The following is a 23123-nucleotide window of genomic DNA, read 5'->3' on the forward strand; positions in this document are numbered from 1 at the left end:
AACATCATACAGCCAGTGTTTGTGGGTTAGCAAGTAAAACCAATGTATGCCAGTATCCCATATGGGCACCGCTTCTTATCCTGTGTGCTCACTTCCAATTCATCTCCAAGCTAATGGCCTGAGAAAAGCAATAGAAGAAAGCCCAAATGCTTAGGACCCTACGACCCACATGGGAGACCTGGAAGAAGTTCCTAGCTCTTGACTTCAGTCCAGCCCAGCCACAGCCATTGTGGCCATCAGGGATTAAATCAGTGGATGGAAGATCTTTCTCTCTGTCTGTCTCTGTCTCTGTCTCTCTCTGTAATTCTTTCAAATAAATGAATAAATCTTTTAAAAAACAGTTAACATAATAGGTAGAAAACAAACAACATCTGTAAATCATTGCCATGACCTTCACTCAAAGTTGAATTTTTTTCTATCATAGTAAAATATAAAACATTCAATTACATGTGTATGTGACCACCTACTTTTCATATATTAAATTTACGTATCTTGATAAAAAAATGTCTCCAGGCCACAAATTAAATATTTTATATATTTTCCAAGGAACAAGATAACTTAAAGTTATTTAAACTTGAGAAAAATTTTCTGAAAATTTCCCCTCATTCATGTACCATGTTTTATGCTCATAGATAAAAATACCAAATATATAATTGTGTCCAATTTTTCTGGTGAAAATTATCCCAATAGCATTTTCACAAATTACCACATTATACACAATACCATCATGAGTAAAATGTTTCTTAAATTACTGATAAGTGTCCTAAAGGAAATGACTAGGAGTTGTATAGAAAAAATTAAATCAAATACAAAATTTGAAGGCATCATTATTTTCACGACACTGCCTGCCAGAGACGGATGCCAATTTAAACTTCCACTAGAAATATAAAACAGTGACCCTATATTTGCCAACAGTAGGTTAATTGGAAATGTTGTGAAGTCATCGCTTAAGCCTATAAATCATACAAAATGGAATCAGACACATTCCTTGTCCTTTGCATCAGTTCTTCCTTTGGTCCTTTTTAATTTAGTGAATAATTACCATGTGCAATGCACTGTGGGTACACAGAAAGATGACTGAACGTGGTGAAAAAGCAGCTATTATTTAAGTGAAGCCTACAAAGTTCTAATAAGACATTTGAACATGAGTCCAATTTTAAGAATCACAATGATGTTCCTCCATATTTTTAAGAGATTACGAACAAGTATCTCCAGAAAGTACACGAGAACCTGACAATAGTAGTTGGTACTAAGGAAAGGAACTGTGTGACTAGATGCGGGGATGACATTTGTTCCAGATCTGTGCACAGTACTATTCAAAAATGTCTTAAAACAAGAATTGTGAGTGTCTAAACGTGAATAATTTAAAAAGTATAAAAAGGGTATAAAGAAAATAAAAGTGGAACTCAAATTAGAGAAATACATTTTGACAAAGTTTCTACCTTAATAGTGATCGATTTTCAAATTTTGGTTTTTTTTAATTGGTTTTAAACTAATTATAAACTAAGATTTACAATACTGTATATAATTTGGAAGCAAACTACCATGATTCTAAAACACAAGTCACTTCTTCCCCTATAAGGTAAACATAAGCATACTTCAAGAGTGGCTTAATTGAGAAAATGTAGTCAGTCTCTTGGATCTTTTTCTGAAAACACAGAACATAGTAAAAAGGTGAAATGTCTTTGATTTCATTAGAGGCGGAAGACTGAGAACCGGAAAGATAGACACATGAAGACAGTGTCAGAGGATGGTAATGTGACAGTGATGTGATGAATAAAAACCGCTAAATTATTTTCCTGGTAATAAGCTCCTTAAATCTGCAAAAGAATTCTGTTCTTGTTTGCTAATTATTAGCATATCACTTTGCTGATGCTATGAGAAAAATGAAACATAATAAAAGGTTCTCATTGGAAGTTTAAGACTACTCATAGAGATTAGTCATCTAAACCAAGATATTAAACAGTGATATGAATTGGAAATCAGAACATATTTGCCTTGGCAGTGTGTGTTTATGAGTAAATCTTTAGGAAGTTTGCTAAACATTTATTGAAAGACTAAGGTGGTGTCAGGAATTGTGCCAAGATAGTACAGCGGATAGGTAGAAAACTGTGAGGTTCCATGGTTAAGAAGCTTAAAAGCTCTAAAGGAAAATAAAAAATGTGAATAAATTCAAGTGGTATCTTATGATCTCCATTGGGAAAAGGCAAAGTATAATTATTCAAAAGGAGAAATCATTAAATAGAGTACAAATGGCATTACATTTGAAGTTTTTTAAAAAAAAAGCAGAATTTCAACAATCTAAGACAAGCTGGTTGGCATTGTGGCAAGAAGTAAAGGTCTGATGTTAGAAAAAAAATCAAGTCACAGTAAGAACCAGTAGCATGGTACTACCAGTAACCACCACAGAATCTGGAAGAGAAGTCAACTGAATTAGTTAGGGAAGATTTTTCAAGGATGTGTAGGATTAATGTACAATAAGTAATTACGAAAAGCATTGATGATTAATTTGTTTTTCTGTGTGAGGTCAAATGTTAAATAATGGGAAAACACAAATATGTTGTGTATACTACGGGTATACACAAGGTACAGAGACCTGTACCAGGCAGAGGGAGCAGGGGCTTCAACATTGACTAATACATAGCTAAAAGTTAGACAAGCTCTGTGACAACTGGAAAGGATCTGAATGCCAGCATAAAGTAAATAGGCAATTTTGGTAGGTAATTAGGAGCCGGAAGCTTTCTGAGTAATAAAGTGGCACTCTGTATGTTATATTTTACAAACTGCATTTTGATTTCCACTGGAAGAAAGCACGGGAGTAGGAACAAGAATAGCAAAGCAGATGAAATATTGAGGATGTTAGGAAAGACAAAGAAAAGTATTTTGAAGTTATTATAAATGAAAGAAAATATTCAGACTTGCATCACCTTTCAAGATATTCTAAAACAAAGTTTATTTTTAAAAGGACTTTATGTAGCTAAGAAGCTCCCTTATAAAGACATGGCACAGGGTATTTGTTAAGGACAAGGATTCTGAATCTAGCACTTGATTAAGCGGCAATCTACCACTCTATATGATTGTGAGTACTTAATCCATCCTCATCGTGCTCTGGTTCCCCAATGTAAAAAATGTTTATATATGTATCATATACGTACATATCATTTATTATATATTATTGAAGAATCATATTAAAATTTCAGAGTATTTGTTTTCTGTTTTGAACTGGATAATAATGGTGCCTACTTCTTAGACTAAATGAGTCATTGATAATTCACTTTAAGAATAAACACATATAACTACCTAGAATAGGATTTGCTATCTATTAGTAACTAAAAAATAAAAAAGTGAGCTGTTTTAATTGAATGCCTTGAATTTCGCTTCTTTTATATCCTTCAAACAATATTTGCCATTTACTACTCCTGCATTATCTGAGCCTTGTATTTCATAAAGAAGTTAATAATTCAAATTTAAAATCTGTAGGCTGACCATATAATTCAGCGTGTCTCTGTATGGGCTATCAGGTTATTTATATTATAATTATATTATAATATTAAAAGTTAATGTTCAAGAATATTAAAAGCCTAACAAAAAGATCAATCACAATACCACCACTAAGACAAATTATTATACTGAAGCTCCCATCTATTCTTGTCTATGGATATTTTGTATAATTATAAACATCAAATATTGAAAATTAATACCATATTTTCATTTTTAATTCAAAATGATTGATAATACTACTTGAAATATATATATAGCATCACTTATATTACACTTGATCTTGGCCAAAAGGCCGAGAAGCAATGCATCAATTATATTTTAAAAATATTCAATCAAGAGGATAGACCTCCACTTTGGACATTCAGGTGACTTTCAACATTTCAATTCACATACATTGCTGGAGAGAACAAAGCTTATGTAAAATTTAATTTCTTTTATTAAAATGCCTTTGTAAGTAAATTACCAGGGGTAAGATTACTGGTGCAAAGAAAATTTAACTATTTGTGTCCTATGAAATAAATGTTCATTCATTCATTACCATGAGATTGTTTTCCTTACCAAACTCCTTGTTGTATTATTAATATGAAAATAGTAGGCATCCACTGATTATTTGTTATGCCCCAGATACTATTCTTAAGATTTTTACATGCATTATTTTATTCAATTTTGATAAGAACCCTATGAGAGAAGTACTATTTTTATTAGCCCCATTTTATACTTAAGGAAATTAAGGTTTAGGGAGATTGTCCTACTTTATTAATGTGGTGAGTTGTGGAGTCAGGATTTTAAAACTCAGTGGCTTCAATATCTGAGCTATTAACCCTGTAGCATCTCTTACATTTCAACATGTATTTAATTATAAATATTTTATATCTTAAGGCCTAAAAGTTACCCTGAAAGTTGATGGTGCGAAATTTCATATAGCTTGTAAGTGAAAATAAAGAATAATTTTCAAAAAAACTCTAATCAAGAAACATTTTAAATATTCTTATGTCATAAAATGGAATGTATATCATAATCCAAAGAATGTTATTTTATATATAAATTATGTTTTATTAAAATGATTAATGAGTTAATGTGCTAGTATAAAATAATAAGAAACTATAATGAAATTCCATTTAATAAAAATTTTAAATCTGACTGAATTCTCCTTTATGTGAAATTAACAAAAATGAAATTTCAAAATCTTTATATAAAATTTATATTAAGCAACATAAATAAGTCTAGTCAATCACATTTCTACATTCTGATATATGTAAAGTGCACTGACATTCCTCAATTTTCACAATTATGATGACCACATATTTTATCACTGAAATCAGAAAGAACGCTCTTAAAGCAAAAAGAAAGTGTTAAATAAGTGAAACAAATATCCTAGGCAAACTAAGTTTATCTTTATCCTATTTAGAATAAAGTTTCATTAGTTCTCATAATAACTAAGAATTTCCTGGTTGAACTCTAAAATGAATTTTAGAGAAGCAGTGTGGGGTAGTGAGAAAAAAATAAAACCAATAACCAGGATTTGAAATTTTCATCAAACATTAAACAGTTCTGAGCTTCAGTTTCCTCATATGATGAAAGAAAGGAAGGAAAAAATAATGCTTTCTATTGCTGAGTAATGTGGGAAAGAATTAAATGATCAAATGAACACTATTATTCAATATAAACTACAAATTCCCTAATGACAATTCTAATACCTAGCTCCACACTTTGAAAAAACACTATCTTACTTTACTTATGCAATAAAATTGCAAAAAGGTCACCATAATACAAAACATATTCCAATATACAGTTTTAGTTGTCTCCCCAAAAGATTTAGATCTGTAAAATATAATACAATCTGACTTTAATTTTTAAAATTCTTGCCCTGTTTTCATGTTTATCAAAGATCCTACATTGGCTACTTTACATACGAGTTGTGACAAAAATTATAAGGTAAGCTTTTAAGAAGGATGTTAGACAATAAAATGTACTAACTAAAAGTTTATATTTGTAAATGATTTAAGAGCTGTCTTAATAAAAGCACTGTACTTAAGACTTGAAAAGAAGTTCTATGTATATTAGTAGACAAGATATATTTGCTTTTCCAAATTGAGTGATTCTTTTTCAGTCACCAAAAAAACCACACTTACATCAACTGTGACCATTTTCACAGTTATCGTATTTCATACTACCCTCTAAAAAACGTCACAATTAGCTGCCACTGCCAGAAGTGCTCAGATAAACTTGTCCTTAAGTAGCTGACTACTCATTTGGTTAGGCACTTGCTAGCATCCTCTCTCAAACACATTAGTTTTCCTCAATATGGGGCAGGATTTGTTGTCAAACTTCACAGGAAACAGGAGGAGTACTATAAAGGCAGGCCTGGACTGATTCCAGAGGCAAGTACTCTTGTAGCAGTGTACTGGAATTATACCAAGAAGAGAATGTTTTGCAAATGAACCTAGTTCCACAGTTAAGTATATGATATTTAATTCCTTTGTCAACATCTTCAAGGCTAAAAATTAAGAAAGTTATGTCACAATTTATTTGACTTACAGCAATGGGTACAAGCTCCTTTAGCTGAACCAGAAGAAGGTATCTTGTCTCCTTTTATAATGGTTTTTGTTATCACATCAACCCTTCCTATTATTACCTATTTCTACGTATTTCAAGTTAGAATAAATGTAGATGAGAGTGGAGTAATTTTGTTTCACTTTCAGGTACCATACTATATTATACAGTTGACAATATTTTAGTACTCTAAAATAGTTTCAATTTTTGAAACCAAAATAAGTAAGAGTAATCTTAATTGTATCACAATGAATGAGATGATTGTGCTCATTTGAAAGAAACCAGGATCTTTTGTTCTATATTTGTTCTATATGATTCAAATAGTTCATATTTGATTTTTTTTTAATTTATTTGACAGGTAGGGTTACAGACAGTGAGAGAGAGAGAGAGAAAGACAGAGAGAAAGGTCTTCCTTCCGTTGGTTCACCCCCCAAATGGCTGCTACGGCTGGCGTTGCGCCGATCCAAAGCCAGGAGCCAGGTGCTTCTTCCTAGTCTCCCATGAGGATGCAGGGGCCCAAGCACTTGGGCCATCCTCCACTGCCCTCCCAGGCCACAGCAGAGAGCTGGACTGAAGAGGAGCAACTGGGACTAGAACCCGGCTCCCATATGGGATGCCGGCGCCGCAGGTGGAGGATTAACTAAGTGAGCCACGGCGCCGGCCCCCTATTTGATTTTTAAACATGTGTATACACACACACACACACACATACACACACACAAGTAAAGAGAGAAATCAAATCATTTGAGTTAACTTATCCAAAATAAAACAAAATATGTAACTCTACTTAAAATCTTTAAACCTCAAGAAAGAATGCCTTTAACATTATCTCTAAGGCTTATCTCAGATAAACTTAATTACATACTTTCATACATATTTCTTCTTGCTTATTTTTCCCTTTTTTGATTCTATAAAACATTTAGATTTAGCTTTTACATCAACCAAGACCTACACAATTTTGAAACCAGCTGCTTCTACAGCTAAAATGTAGTAATGTCCTTAAAATTGTTTTAAAATAGTAACTGGTGACGCCTATCACTTTCAAGTAACTGTTAGTAAGTTCCAGTCAGTAAGAACATTGCCTTTAATTGAATTGATAAATTCACTAGGAATATTTCCATATTTACCCAAAGGAATAGCATTTTGCTTACTAGTAGTGGTAAATCTGCATCAGTTATTGACTGTCACATATAGGAAACCTGCAGGATTTTCTACTCAGTTAGAAATACTGCCACTTTGACATGGAAGCAGCCATTGGGAGACAGATTTGACTTCTTCAGAGGGTGCAAATGGGGGCAGCTAAACTAGCCTAAGGGACCTCATCCTAAAACATCTATATTTGATTTCCTCAGAATACACAATGTCAGTTATGGTACAGATGAAATCAATTGCTGAGCTATAGATATTTTATAATCTTAACAATGATCTGCATGAAGTATCTAACCCTTTATATGGGATAGAAAAAGTATATTTGCTTAGTTGTTCCACCTAAAATTGTACCCAATATGAGTATAATGTGAGCCACAAATGTAATTTTTAAATTTCTAGTAGCCTCATTAAAAGAAAAGCAGTTTAAATTGACTTTAACATTGTATTCTATTTAATCTAATAAATTTAAAATATGACTAGTTCAACATTCAATCAACATTTAAAAATTACTAGTGACATATGTTACACTCTGTTTTTTGTACCATGCCTTTGAAATCCAATGTGTAATTTATATTTATAGCACATCTCAATTTAGAATAGTCACTTTTCAAAACCTAAAGAGCCATATGTGCCTGTTGGCTACCACATTGGACAGCGCAGATCTAAATATTTTTTATTAATTTTTATAAACATTCTACTAGAATGAATTTCATGGGGAAGTACTTTGATTTATATATAATATTTGAGGGTACTAGACTGCTCTGACTGACAGACATTAATTTAGCAATGAAATGAAACATTTGTTAGAATTCTCCTTTCTTGGTGATGGAAACTAGGGCAATATTGCTACTCAAAGCTCAGACACTAGACTCTGAATACCCCATGTTCGAATCTAAGCAAAAATATATACTAGTCAACTCTATGCAAGTGAGCTATTTATCCCTGATTGCCCAAGTTTCTATTCTGTTAGGTATCAGTGATAATGAGACCTATCTCATTAAGTAAGCTAGTCTATGTAAAGTACATAGAAAGGTGTCTACACGTAAGTTATCAAGAAAATTTGATTTATAATACTTATTCTTACTTATAGTTCATGCCAACTTAACCATTAATGGAAAATATTAAAAGTATGATCCTAAGAGTATAAAAAATACAGAAAAGTTATTTTTGAAAAGTACTCTGTTTAAGTTATAAGTTAAGCTGAGCATGGTTCATTTATTGTGACACACTAATATGAGGTGTCAATAGGGAAAAAGGAGTAAAGGTATATGGGAACCTATTGGTTTGTAAATTTGAATTGATAAAACATAAGTAATATGATTTCATTATATTTCTCACAATACCACAAACAGGAAAATATCTTATTAATTTTGAAGGTCTATGTGACATCATTTTTTTTACCCAGAAACCTTTTATTTAAGGTATACAAACTTCATGAATTTCATAAATACAATTCGAGAACACAGTGATTCTTCCCACCCTACCCACCCGCCATCTACACTCCTACCCTTCTTCCTCCCCGCCTCTCCTATTCCCATTCTTATTTTTTACTAAGATCTATTTTTCAATTAACTTTATACATGTACGATTAACTGGGTACTAAGTAAAGAGTTCAACAAATAGTATGAAAAAACTGTTCTTCGTCAAGACAAGAGCTGTTTAAAGTCATTGCATCTCAAAGTGTGACATCATTTTAAACAGAAAAAAATACAGGCCAATTATTTGACCATGTACTGTTATGAGAGTATGTAAGAGAAAAATCTAGTTTTACAAAACAAAGAAAAATCTAAATCATATGATATTATTGTCCCCAAACTAATAGACATATCTAGCTGATATAAAGGAATAACTACAACTTTACTTTTTTCCACCTCCACAAAGAAAAGTGTCCCACTATTACAATGACATACCAGAATAACACTCACTTTATTATTTAGTCCAGCAAAAATTATACCCTTGACAAAAGTAATTCCAGAATTTATTAAAATTTAATAATTTTACATCATGGTTTTAGTATTTATAAAAGGTAATTCTAAAACTTTGCAATGTATTTATTCACTCACTGCATCTCAATAGATCTCATTTTAGCAGTCCCATAATATCCTATTTTCTGCTAATCACAGGCCCAGATGATCTGGGTTTAAAAATGATAGGAATCATACATTATTAATTCCTAATCAACATCATTTCAGACTTCTAAGGGTAAAGTCCACCTACCAGTCTCCTCTCTTAAACCCCATACCCTCATGTGTAACTGGCAACTTCTACATCAAGCATAGGACAAGTTAAATTTTAGTAACGAATACCATTATAATTAATACTTATTGTATACCTTTAAAGCAGATATCACTATAGGAGATCATTAAGTTCACTAGCAACTTCACGATCTCCTGAATTGGAATACTGTCATAAGAAGAGATTCATGAATGCAAATCATTATTCTTACTTAAAATGTCCAACATTGAAACATAAAAAAGGCAAAGTAGAAGTTTAATAGTACATAATACTTACGTTCACAAGTGTCCCCTTTTTGTTGGTAGCCTGCTTTGCAGATACATTTTCCAATGGGCACTAACCATTCTCCTTCTGCACTGCAGTGCATCCTGGGGGAGTTTTCTGCCTCCTCTTCTGCACTGCTGACACATGTCCCTCGAACCTCGACTAGGGAGGAAAATTCTGAACCAGTCACTGTATCTGGAAAAATAGCTAAGTTCTCAATAATGGACCAGCACTTCTTGTAGTATACTTTGACAGAAACCAAAGCTATGCAAGCCCCCACGTCCTGAAAGGCAAGATAGAATCCCTTTTTGGACAAAGGTCCAATCTCTCTCACCTCAGTGTTAAGCTTCATCTTTCTTTCACCAAGGTCACCTTGGGTAAAACTTTCATCTGCAGCAATGGTGTCTATTTTTACATAAAGATTTTCTCTTATATTCCTGCCAGTATCGTAGTCTGTTTCGTAATAGTACAAATTAAAGGTTTCCTTGCAAGTTCCCAGTACTCCAGGAAGACTGTTACAATCCCTCAGGGTAAATTTCAATTCTACAAAAATCCTTTGTGCATTGCCTTTTGAAATCCAGTTAGTCCGCAGCCAGTTGTTTTGGTTGGGCTCCATGACCTGGCACACCTGGTATGTTCGTATTGGGGTATAGTTCTCATCCAAACCACTAATTTCTTCCCACTGTAAAATTAAAAAAAGTCATCAGTTATCAGCAAAAAAATAACACTTTGCTTTTGTGAATAATTGAGGAATATTTTTATCACAAATACAGATCTTTAAGAATGAGGTTGATTCCTTCCCTGGCAAACACTGTACACCAAAGAACATCGGATATTCCCAGTTTCGCTTTGTCTTGCTGGTGGAAAAAGCACTTGCTTTGCTTGAACTGTTTATACATACAATAAATATTTCATTTTGTTTGGTATCTTTTTGCTAGTGTATTAGTGTTTCTTTTCACAGGTTTGCCTAAGTCTATTCCCCATTGAGATTATAATTTTTTTAGAATAAAACTCACCATTATCTAAATTACCATTTAAGGCATATATATATATATATATATATATGGAAGCAAGGCAGAATTTTTGACAGCCAGTTGACATTTTAAGTGTCCATATTATACTTAATCTTAGAAAATACCTACAAACATGGGGAAGAAATGCCAAGAGTACTGGAATCTAAAAGCAACAACATGTGGATTTCTAGAATGTGGAATATTTTACAATCTTTTCCAAATGAAATATGAGGGAATAACATTTTGTGGAGCTGCTTACTTATTCCAATGGCATATTTAATATTGTAACTAAAGCCAAATAATTATAAATAGCTTCAAAAGTGTGACTCATATTCATAAATAAATTGCTTTCGATCAACAATTAAATGTACTTGGCAAATCAGTATTTAGAATCATGTTTAGAAACAGTTTTATGAGGGACAAAATATCAGATGTTTAAATATACCTATTCATACCTTGATACAATATATACTACAAGCAAACGCATATTACATTTTTCACAGAATAAGGAAAAATACAAAGCTTAATAGAATTTGCAGCATTTTCACAGATTATCAAGTAATTTATAAAATTACCTACCACTCATTGGTAAATAATTTTATTTTACTTAATAGTCTTAAAATCTAAAATAATAGTACTTTATATTCTCTTTCATCTTTAGTATAAAATTTCCTACTTTATGTTTATGATTCTTTAATAGTTAAACTGTCAACCACTTGTATTGATTTCCTCAATAAGTAGTGGGAAACATGAAAATATGTCAGTATTCATGTCCATAGTCACACAGCATGCAAGATTTAACAAGAGTTTTGAGAAAAGTAATGGGAAAATAACAAATAAGCATGCTGAAATGACTTTTATTTGTAAGCCTTGATCACAGTATATATTTAACTATTCTGTATAATGTTAATATTTGCTTTTAAAAACAATTCTTAGAAAATTAACAAAACTGACAAACTAGAATACAATTCAGATATTTCTTTTATTAGTTATGTGGAGTCTCCTACACTCTTATTACACATAGCCTAATATCACCAAAAGTCCTCAAATGCAACAAAGAACCCGTTTTCATCTTCAGCTTTTAGCCAGAACTACTTTTGTTTATGACAAATTAATGGCATTCATAGTTTTCCATTGTTTCAGTTAACTGTTTATAATCTGTTTAAATGACAGTCTCCTAATTAGATTGAAACTACTGACAGAAGTAAAGCTAGTAATGCTATCTTCTAAAATATTGAGAAGTTCCAAAGATAAATTTGCACTTTTTAATAGTTAGCCAGTTTAAAGAAACCAAGACTAATTTTTATAAAGGAATATATCACAAAACTTCCTTTACCTAGCTTCAAGAATAGTTATTTTCAGCATATAATTAATTTTGTTATCTATGAAACTCAGTTAATTTAAACTTTATTTAAAAATTTTATTTCTGAGGAAAAATTTCCAAGGAAACTGTGGTACACATAACAAATAGTGAGACTACATAAATGCATATAATACAACTCTTATTTCATTACCTCACTTTCTAAGAGACTGCAATCATTTCCACAAATAATACCACTGGGGAAAAATGTCTTAATTCAGACACCACATTTTTAAAGTATGCTAATAAAAATATTTTCTTGAAGCTTATGTTTTAGTAATATTTTCTCTCCAGTTAGATATTTAATCACATATAAACCAATCTGTTTCATATGGAAAAGTATGTTGATCATCATTTTCTAATATTATTCGTTGATTCCTACAGATATGTTAACTGTTAGCTCAAGATTCTTGGGACTGATAAAATGCTCATTTGAGTCCAAGATAACACTGACAATCATAATTTATCATTTTGTGGATTACATGGATGAAATACTACAATTATATCAGTTTACTTCTCCCTCAGAGATAAAATCATCCTCTATCTCTATTTGCTTTAATTGATGGATGGCAGAAAATGGACTACATCTGTCAATGGCAAGAAAGGTGTTTCATTTTTTATTGTGAATGTCTTTCTATAATGTATATTATTTTACTCATGAAAACCACTTCAGCTTCAAGAAAAGTGTTACATTTATACCACAACTTAGAGCATGGTTTGTATCTAATCTGTAAAATATGTCATTTTTTCATAATTTATTGTGACCAGTACTGATACTGTATAATATCTGAGGTAATCTGTCAAACATTAATCTAATGTCTGAATATTTTAAATAGCTTCGCAGTGTTCACATTTTACATTCTTAAACTGACTTTTAGTTCACGATTTTCATACTGATTTTATGATGTTCTTATACTCAAAACCCTTTCCAACTTACATTCTTCTCTTTGCAAAATCTGTTTCAGTTTTTATAGTCTCACTTAAACTTCACGCTCTTTTGACTCCAGATTTCTTAATGCGCCAAAGATAAACTTAAGTAACAATGGGGTATATTCTCCTTTCTAAGAGCCCTCTTCCTCAATAAGAGATGAGGAATGTGCCATCTCTCACATGGATATTGAGCTAAATTTAAGTAATATATCTTTGTAGAACTGTGAAATATACTGGTCATTATTTTTTAGGGTTTAGTTATATTTTGATAGTTTTTTTATTGGACAACTTTCACTCATTTATTACAGCATATTTTTACTGTAACATGTGCATACTCTGCCATCACTTCTGATTAATAACAGCAGATAGAACATGATGGAAATTTGGAGAATCTAAATTATATTTTATAGCAAACTTTATGCCAAATTACTGAGCATATTGCATTTTAGCTACCTTTTCAAGTATATTTTGAATGATGCTGAAACTTTTTAAAAGAGGAAAATAGATTACATACTGTTTTAAAGAATTGCACACAACATACCTGATGATTATGCTATAGAAGTATAAAGCAAGTAAAGTGAGTTTGTGAAAAGCATGTTCTCTATTATTAGTGAGCATTTATAGCACGGAACCTGAGCTATGATTCCATTCACAATAAGAACTCCAAAGTCTACGATTAGGATTTTTTTTAATGTTTGCCCAAGTTCTCTGCTTAGAGAACTCACTGGGACATTACTAATACAGCAAAATTGTGAACAATATATATGTAATTAAAGAGCTTAAATATGAAGAATGTGAAAATTTCTCTGGGGGAGACATGAGAACGTTTTATTTTGTATTTCAAAAGATAAATAAATGTTGATTTTTTAAAAAAATAAGGATAAGTACTTACCCCATTGGGTGGAGAAGAAATCCATTCCAATTCTGTTTGTTGTGCTTTAGAATCCAGCAGTAGAACTGAAAAACAAATGTTCATTTCCAGAGGTTACATGTAAAATTTAAGCACATTTGTGAACATTTTTAAGTGGTCCTAACTTCTAATAAAAGTCATCTCCTTAGAAATGAAGATATATAGATGGCTACTTAGTAGAATGATGAAATGGAATAACCACCCAATACAAGTATACTCATTTTTAAAGGAAAAATGATGTTAAAACACCAATATTATATTTGATATTCTTTGCTTAAAATATTAAAATCAATCTTGAAATGACATAGAAAAAATTAGGGTAAAATTGTTATGTGACATATTGATTCCATACTAATTCTTTATGGTGGTTTTAAAAGCCATTGAACCTTCAAAACTTTGTCATATATAATAACATGAACACAATGAAGTGTAATTCCTGTTATTTTCAGCTAGAAATTAATTTCTAACATTCTGCTAACAGTATTTCTTATTGCTTTTTCAGAACTAGAGGTTTTTTTTTCAATTTACACACACACGTTTCTTAAGCCAAAATGACTGTAGAAATATTAAAAACTATGTTAAGCAATGTTACCAGGAGAAAAATAAATTACCTGTTTTGTAAGACACATCTCTCTCAAACATCAGTTTTCAGTATGGTCTTTAAAACATCTAAATATTTCAACTTCTAATTTTCAAAATTGTATATGTGACCTCTGGTTTGACTTCTTAATGTGTAACCCAGATTTTGCTATCAAAAACATGTCATTAGCTTAATATGTATATGAAGTATAATGAATGCTCCCAGTAGTATCAACAGGAGAATGCATTAGGATGTCATACCTAAGTAATTCACATCATGCTCCTCAGGAAAATTATTCTTCCAAAGCACTCACACTTTTGGTCAAACTGATTTCAGAGTTACATGAGTTTGCACTTTAAAACTATTTATCTGACTCTCTAGTATTTTGAATCCGTTTGTCCGGAAAGTATATGAGTATTTTTAAAAGTATGCAAAAGTGCAAGGTCAACTTCAGCAAAATGTTAAAAATTCATACTTATATTTTATACAAACTTTGAAATACTGTATAACCCTCAGTCACTAAAGGAAAATGTGTACTGCTTGAGAGGCAATGAACATGAACGTTTGCTATGCCAAGAAAACAAAGGAACAGTTGATGATGTGCTCAATTCCTTCACACTAGTCAAGGTTACTCCCTGTAACTGGAAAGAGAGAGACATTGGGGCGGTTTCTTTCAGTGTTTTCACTCAGGACCTTCAAGGAGAACATGATAGAACACAAACATTCGTCTCCCTTCCAAACAAGAAACACACACAGGCATATCACTTTTAAAACACCAATTTGTATTTCAACTTGCAAAGTCGGACAAGCGGATTTATAGGAAAAGTAATTGTTAAAGTGTATTTTTACCCTCAACAATAGAAATGAAGCACAAGGACACACTGTGGGTTTCCAAGAACTCCCTTTGACACGCTTTGTTGTTTGCTCTTCGGTACTGACAACAGATAACTGGATTTTAAATCCAGGTGACCTTCTTGGTTCCTTGGGATTCTTGTCTGTGGCAGTTCCGTTAGTTGGGGTTGGGGGGGCCAGAGATCGAGGCAGGGTGTTGATGACAAACAACTTAGAGAAACTAACGAAACTGAAATGAAAACACCAGGGAAACCGGTCGGGGAGGTTTAATCAGAAGCAGCTCTCGAGTGAGCGGCGCGTGTCTCCCCGCCGTCCGCTCTCTGGGTAAACCCTCCGGGTCGCGCGTCTCCTTTCCCGCGCCCAGCCCATCCTCCCCGGGCGCCCACCGAGGCGCAGCCGACCCGAACCTGGGGCTGTGTGTGTGCAAGGGGGGGCAATGCGCCCGGGGCTCTGGGGCTCCGATGCGAGCCCGGCGGGCGTGCGGGGCAAAAGGGCGCGGTGAGAGGCGCGGCCTCCGAGCCCGTCCGGGGCCGCGCGGGCAGCGGCCGGAGTCCGGGGCCAGGGCGGGGCCGGCGGCGCGGCTGGGCGGGGCGGGGGCCGCCTGACGGGAGCATCCATGACGCCTCCGCCAGACCTGGGCACTCCAGGGAGCCGGTGGCGCCCTCGCTCTGAAGGAGCTGGGAGCTAGGGAGAGGCTTTCGGGAAGCGCGTCCTCTGAGAGAACAGCGCGCGGCGGCGGCGGCGTTTCCGGGGAGGCGAGGCGGCGGCTGCACTTCGCCTCCAAGCGTCAGGCTCTGACTTGCACCCGCGCTCTCAGTGGAGGGAACCGACGTCCCTGAGAGAACGGGCAAGGGGAAAGTGCAAGAAACGAGGCCCTCGTCTTTGGGCGGCCACCCCCGACCATCCCGGGGGACCGGGCACCTGCGCGGGGCGGTTCACCTGCTCTCTCGCCCCTGGGTGCTGCGCCGCCGCGGGCCGCCTCAGGGCTTGCTCGCACCCAGAACGCCGGCTCCTGGTGGCCCCCGCGCGCGGCGAGCAGCGCCACGGAGAAGCCGGGGGCACTCGCCACCCGCCCGCCCGCCCCAGAGCCAGGCTCTCCACCCCCCCCCCCCCACCCCTGCTGCCTTTTAACATCTCACTTCTGCGCTTAAAGAATTCAGGCTCCTGAATCAGAGTCCTCTCACGTAGCCTGCCCCCAGAAGAGCAGAGCTAGCGAGCGAGCCACGCTGGCTGCAGGAACCTCTCCCCCTAGTGCTGCAGTTATTTATAGCTCCTACTCCGGCCCGGGCAGGCGTGGGCTCGCGCGCCGGGCTTCGCCGCCGCCGCCGCCGCCGCGCAAACTTTTCCTCAGGTCCCGCTCTGCCTAAGGAGTCAGGACAAGGGCCCAGGACTGAATGCATGTCGAGAGTCGACATGTGGTTTTTTGGATGTGCTGGAGTGTGCGTTTCGAGCAGACGGCCGCCCATCTGCAAACGCAGACCCGTCAGCTCGGGGGCATGGCTTGCTCCGAATGCAATGCGCTCCACACCAGCTCCGGGTGCACGTGTGGAAACTGGGGTCAGAAGGTCAGGCCGCAAGAAAGAGTAGGATAGAGCCTTGAGTTGGGAGGGAGCGGGGGATTGCCTGAACGAAGAGGGGTGCACCGAGGGAATCAAGAAAAGCAGCACTATATCACGAAGTTTTGGGGAATACGAGTAGATGGAGCGAGCACCGATGTGAACGCCCCCCGCCCCCTTCACCGCCGTGACCTAAATCTGCTAACAGATTCCCTTCCCCACACACTTCAGGAACAAGTCTTCGCATTCTGATTTTAAAGCATCCGAAAAACAGCCTTAGATATACAGCCTGGAGGGCGTGTGTGTGTGTGTGTGTGTGTGTGTTGGGGGGGGGGGGACTGTGACACAGCTCAGAAGACATTTCCATCGACAGGATTTATTTTTCCCCAGCTCCAACTACAGGCACTGAAAGGTATTTTACCTTCTGTCAATGGTTCAAAGGGATGCAGGAAAAAAAAAAAAAATAAGCAAATACAGGCGTAGCTAGCTGGCCAAATACAACCTGCTCCCTCCAGCAAGAACTCAACCTCGCGGGCCAGGTCTCTCGCAGGGTTTGACCACCCGTGTTCCTGAACTGCCGGACGATGGGCCAAATGATTGGAGCCTTCTAATCGCCCGGGCGGCAGCCCAAAGTGCACAGCCCCAGCACGCCCCCGCCTCCCTGGCCCGGACCAGCCGGCTGGGCCCCGCGCGCAGCACGCGCTGAATGGAGACATCCCCGCCCGCGGGCAGACGGGCGCAGGCAGCGAGCGCGCCGCCCGTCCGGCTTCACCTCCGCGGCGTTATTGTTCCGCGCCGGCGGCCGAGCGCCAACCGCAGGCCCGCGACGCCTCCGACGCAGTGAGCACTTTATTAGTAACCCGAGCGTTCCGAGCTCGCACAAGTCCTGGCCCCTCTGGGGAGGCTACGGGCTCCCGCCTCCGGCCCGCGGACTGGCGGCGACGCCAGGGGCTGCGCTCCCCCCGTCTCCGACCCGACTCCGGACGGCCGCGGCTCCCAGCGGAGGCGAGACCCGAGTGGCGCGAGTGACAAGAGGGCTACCCAGAGAGCTACCACCCGCCCGGGGTCCCAGGGAGAGCGCTCGCCGGCCGTCCCCGCCGGTCACTCCGCCGCCCTCCGTCGCAGCTCACGCCCTCCGACAGACAGCCCGCGCCAGAAATCCCGCTCCCCTCCGAGGGACGGCTCCGGGCGCGCGGCTGCAGGCGGCTCGGCACAGCCCCGGCTCGTCGCCTCCCGGTCTGCCGGGGAGCAGCCAGAGCGGTGAGGGGGCGGGGAGCCGGCGGGGGAGGGTCGCCCGGCGCCGGAGGCGCGGCCGGCAGCGCCGCGGACTAACCAGCTCGTGCAGGTAGACAGCTAAATAAATAAGTCAGAACAAACTTTGCTTTCCCATCGCCTTACCTTCCTTCGCAGCCTGCGCCTCCCCCGTGTGTGCAAAACGGAGCAGCCAGATGTAGCATAAAATAATCCATGAAGGGTACCGAGTTTGAAAAACCATGGTGCATGAGCAGGTTTTATTTTAGGTTTCAGTTATCTTGAGTCGTAGCGTTTTAAATGCTGTTTGCTCCGAAGTGTTTTTATGGTTTTGGTTTTTTTTTTTTTTTAATTTTTTATTGCGCTCCTTGCATCGATCCCCTTCTCGGTCCCCGGCAGGCTGCTCCACGTTTAGCTTTTTTACCCCCCGCCCCCCTCCTGTTCGTTCGCACCGTGTTTGCTGCCTGCAAGTCTCCGACTGCAGACCGGCCGCTTGCTCCACACTCCAATAATATCAATTAGGGGGGAGGGGGCGGGGCTCCAGGCTGAGAGCCTCAGCCACTCTGGGTGAGTGGCAGGTACAGCCGGCCTGCCAGGAGGCGAGTCCCAGGGCTGAGGGGCGGGCCCCGGCGAAACGGCCGCCTCAGCTGTGGGGGCGGGGCTCCAAGCGCCAGCCAATCGGCGCCGAGCGGAGTCAGGTTGCGGGTCCAGGATTCCCTCCAGGTTCTGAGCTCCGGGCTGGAGCGTTGGATGCTCTGAAAGGGAAGAAGAGGATGGCAGCGGAGGGGCGTGCGGCTGTGGGCTCTCTGCTTTCAGCCACCGCAGCTTTCGTGGAGCGAGATAAACCCGAGAATAACGTTCCCAACTTACACTCCTGTCTCTAACTGTTCTCCTTGCGGTCTTTTAGAAACCAGAGGCGAAGCAAGCCGTCTCTCAGCTACCAAGCAGGGAACCTGGACAATGCAATACGCTATGCCTTTAAGTAAAGTGTCTTTCACTTTTTTTTGTTGTTGTTGTTACAACCTCCGCGGATTCGGTAACTTTGGTTTTGCCTCCCTCCCCCAACCACACCCCCCCAAAAAAGTTTCTACCTCCCTTTTTTTGTTCCTTCAAGGGGCAGTCAGCTTTGGGCACCACCCACCACAATCCCGGGAAGAAAAAAAGTACCCAAATGTATTATGTTTAAACAGTGTTTCCAGCAGTTTGCAACAAGCCCTGGAAAAAGAAACAGAGGAAAACGGAGTGGGGAAAGGAAGTCTTTTGTCTTGCGCGCCCCTTCACCCCCGCCCTATCGTTTCACCACTGTGTCTTGAGTGAAATGGGGTGTTAGCAAAGAAGCTTCGGAAGACTTTGTGTAGTTTTTTTTTATTATTATTATTACAAATTTAGCATTTTCTGAGGTCTTCCTTGGGTTGCCCCACTTTGATCGTTTCCTACCTCGCTGTATAAAATGCACTTAATTTTTTTAATAATGCTACCACATATTAAACACACAAAACAATGCCTCTCTCTCAAATTATTTTCAGTAATTATCCAATAATTCTCGTTGAAAGGAAACGTAAGAATAAAAATGTAACCAACATCTCCAGTAGAATTCATACAATCCGAACAGCAAGGATGACTCGTAGAGAAATCTGTTCTCCATTAGGCACTTTCAGACACTTTACAGTCCAGAGGTAGGTAATAGAATGAGAGAAGGAACTTTAAAATCTTAATTGCTAAATCATCAATTTCAAAGGTCACACAGAGTAACTTGATCACAGGTTTAAGATGAGTTCTTTTCTTTTTGTCCTTGTCCCATAGCTCTTCTTTTTAAATATTCCCAGCCAGTCATAATTTGGGAGTATTTTCTGATGGGCACAGAGTTTGATCCCGTCTAAAATTCCAAACTTTTCCCATCAAATGTAGCCGGAAATAAAAAGCAGATTGGATTCTGCTATTTATAGTAAAGACCTCTCAGAGATGACAGTCCTCAGATTATTTTACTTTATTGTAAATTATCTTCTGTAATTTTTATTTGCCTAATATGATTCTGTGGAAGATGCAAATCAATTTTCCCCTTTAATCACTTTGATTCTGAAGTTTCTTTCTTAAATAGTGCATGTTCGTAACCGTCATGCCTGTTGGATATTTTAGAAATTAAATCTAAAATATCTTAAGTGCCTTTTAAAGGAAGCACACAAAACATGTAAACTGCTTAATAGATTAACTTTGAAAATAGAATATATTCATACGTATATCTATATATGTATAAAGATATATAGCACACATTTGTTACAGAGAAGATGAAACAGTATTTACACAAATAGATGCCTTAAGAGTAAAAACGGTAAGCTAAAACATCAGAATTAAAAACAAAAATATGTACACATAGACTTTAAAACTCATTGAACCGCAAACTCACAAATGTTAAACACTTAAAAAAGTTAAAATCAATTCTCTGGGGTTTCAACCCTTTCCCCAGGGTCTCATACCCCTTCCCTACAGTGACACCAGGACAGCCAAGACAAGTTTAAAATATTCCTTTCATCTGTTGAGTGACTAATACTCAGTGATGTGAATACAAATACTTTGCCATTAAAACTAGGAAAGCAGAGTAGTAGCATCCTCCCCTCTTCTGATGAGTGTAGGTGGCTTAAGGAGTGCACTTACTGTATCCCCTCTCTCGGTCATACACAGGGGCGTGGACAGCTTCATTTTTATTTTTAGAGACAAGAAGCTTCACATTAAATGCATGTATGCCAGGCTGCTGACAGTCCTCCCTGCAGAGCTAAACAATGATACTCATTTTTAGGTTTACCAACCTTCTTTCTTTTGTAATAACTAGGTATATTGATAAAGAAGGCATTTAAATAAAAATAAATGACTCAATCAAGAAGAAATTGTTCATGATACAGTATGTTTTAATACAAAGAATTAAAGTAGAGTGTATTTGACTGGTTATAAAGCATACAAATCTATTTGCATACAAAGGCAGTGAAATTAGAAATAATCAGAACACAAAACTTTCACATATAAAAATAATACATTGTAGTAACTTCCTCACATCATTTTAAAAACAGTTTTAGTTTGATATCTATGATTTATCACATTATTTCTAGAGCAAATTTTGGAAAAGGAAAGTGTGTCTGTGTGTAAAATGAAATTAGAGAAGAACTCATGTTCCTGAGCAGTACCAAATGGTGTAGACATCCAACACATGAACCACCGGAGAAATTCTGAAAACTGCCTTTCCAAATTTATGTATTCATAGTGCAATTAACTGATGGAGTAGACTGATTATATTTAAAACATTTAAATAAATATGAAACTGAGAAAATGAGATTCAAACCTTGATATTCTCAGCACATCTCTTCTTTGGAAACACCTATTTTAAAGGAGTAATGTAAGGATGAAAAATACTGTCTTCAGAGGCAAAGAAGATATACCCAACTTTTATGCACATTGTGTTAGTTTATTTATATAACTACTACAAATCACACTTAAATGTCTGTATTTGTAAATAAATGACAAATTCAAGAAATACATCACAAATGAAGATACAGTTTTTGTTTTCTTGTAATTTACTACAATACTAATTTTCACCTCAATTCTTACCTCTGGGGGGGATCTTCTGATTTTAAGAGATAAAATCATTATTTATGAGTAAATTATAATGACTGCAGAAAATAAATTCCATGCATTTTCAAATAAAAGAAGCTGTGTGTGTGTGTATGTATGTGTGTGTGCCCGTGTGTAGCAATCAGGCCTTTAGAGGGTAAAAGAACAATGAAGACTTCAGTGTTACAAATCCTAGGCTGTCAAACTAAATAGTTAACAACAACAACAATGAAATCAAAGGGCTGTTTCTGAACCTACTACTTTTGTACTTACCGTCTAAATGCATTCACAGCTGGTAAATGTGAAAATGCAAGTTCATCACAGAAAAAAAGTGGTAATTTACACTGAATTAGGAAAGGTACTGTGCAGAAGAAACTGATTATAAACAGAAAAGAAGCATTATGTCTCAGTTAATAGATATTGCAGAAAATTGGGTTCTTCATTTGTGATTTCAGTCAAAATATAAACAATCTTTCCAGTGTGCAGCAAATTCATTTACATATTTACATTTGCATGATTTATGCAGTGTATATAAAATATTTGCTATCTAATTTAAGAAATACATTTGCTAAACTCATAAAAATGTAGTAATAATTTCACTTTTTCTTCTATGCTTCAGATTTAGCTGACACTATCAAAAGTCAGAGGTTAGAAATCATCGCGTAAGTTCAGGCTGTATTTGTGCCTCCATAAAATCTCATCCTTTTTGTGAAATCAGACAAATAGGTAATATTCAGAAGATTATAATTCTTTAAGTACAATCACTGATTTAAGACAGCTTAACAAACAAAAATACAGTTTATATCAAAATTGTAGGATCCCACTTGAATGCTGTTAAGGTGTTGCTGGACATTTCTGATCACTTAAAATATTCAAGAGTGTTAAATAACTTATTTGAGTAATATTTAAAAAACTAAATATAGCTGGGAAAATGTGGCAAGTGATACTCGAAATCATTTAACACAGCCAATACTCTTTAAAAGAATTATTTTTTCAATTTGATTTTTGATTTTTGCCTGGGGAGGCTCTTTTTTCCCATTGCTTACAATTCATTTTTCCACAAATCACTAACACTGATAAGAAGCACTAGCTTAAATTATGCAAACTACTTCTACATACTTTCATAATTTCTCATCTTGCAATTTTTTTCTGCTCTTCACCCCGTGGATTTTTAGGTGTCAGAGATATGTAATGATTCAGTGACCACCAGGGGGCACCAGGACCTCCCGGGTGTCCTGGCCAATCAAATACACACGGAATAAGGATAATCTAATTATAAATTTTTATGTGCATGTATATCAACATACATATAATTAATACATATCATTTGCCCCATTGATACTTTCAAGTTTCTTATTTTCTCTACACT

The 23123-nt window shown here is 37.2% G+C and overlaps 1 protein-coding gene across 6 annotated transcripts in view; it reads right to left on the reverse strand.

Moving 5' to 3' along the window:
- The window catches only part of EPHA7 (EPH receptor A7), a 189984-nt gene extending 171571 nt beyond the window's left edge, over positions 1-18413 (reverse strand). For 5 of the 6 annotated variants that reach the window (XM_062187617.1, XM_062187616.1, XM_062187615.1 and 2 more), the window contains exons 1-3: positions 18302-18398; positions 13898-13962; positions 9715-10384 (exon numbers count right to left, since the gene is read on the reverse strand). In XM_062187617.1, the coding sequence (XP_062043601.1) occupies positions 9715-10384; positions 13898-13962; positions 18302-18398 (832 nt within the window). Of the gene's footprint in view, positions 1-9714; positions 10385-13897; positions 13963-18301 lie in introns of all 6 variants that reach the window. The other variant, XM_062187618.1, reaches the window with a different exon arrangement.
- Positions 18414-23123: the final 4710 nt, after the last annotated feature.

The sequence above is a fragment of the Lepus europaeus genome, chromosome 3 (assembly GCF_033115175.1).
Source record: "Lepus europaeus isolate LE1 chromosome 3, mLepTim1.pri, whole genome shotgun sequence".
Classification (NCBI taxonomy): domain Eukaryota; kingdom Metazoa; phylum Chordata; class Mammalia; order Lagomorpha; family Leporidae; genus Lepus; species Lepus europaeus.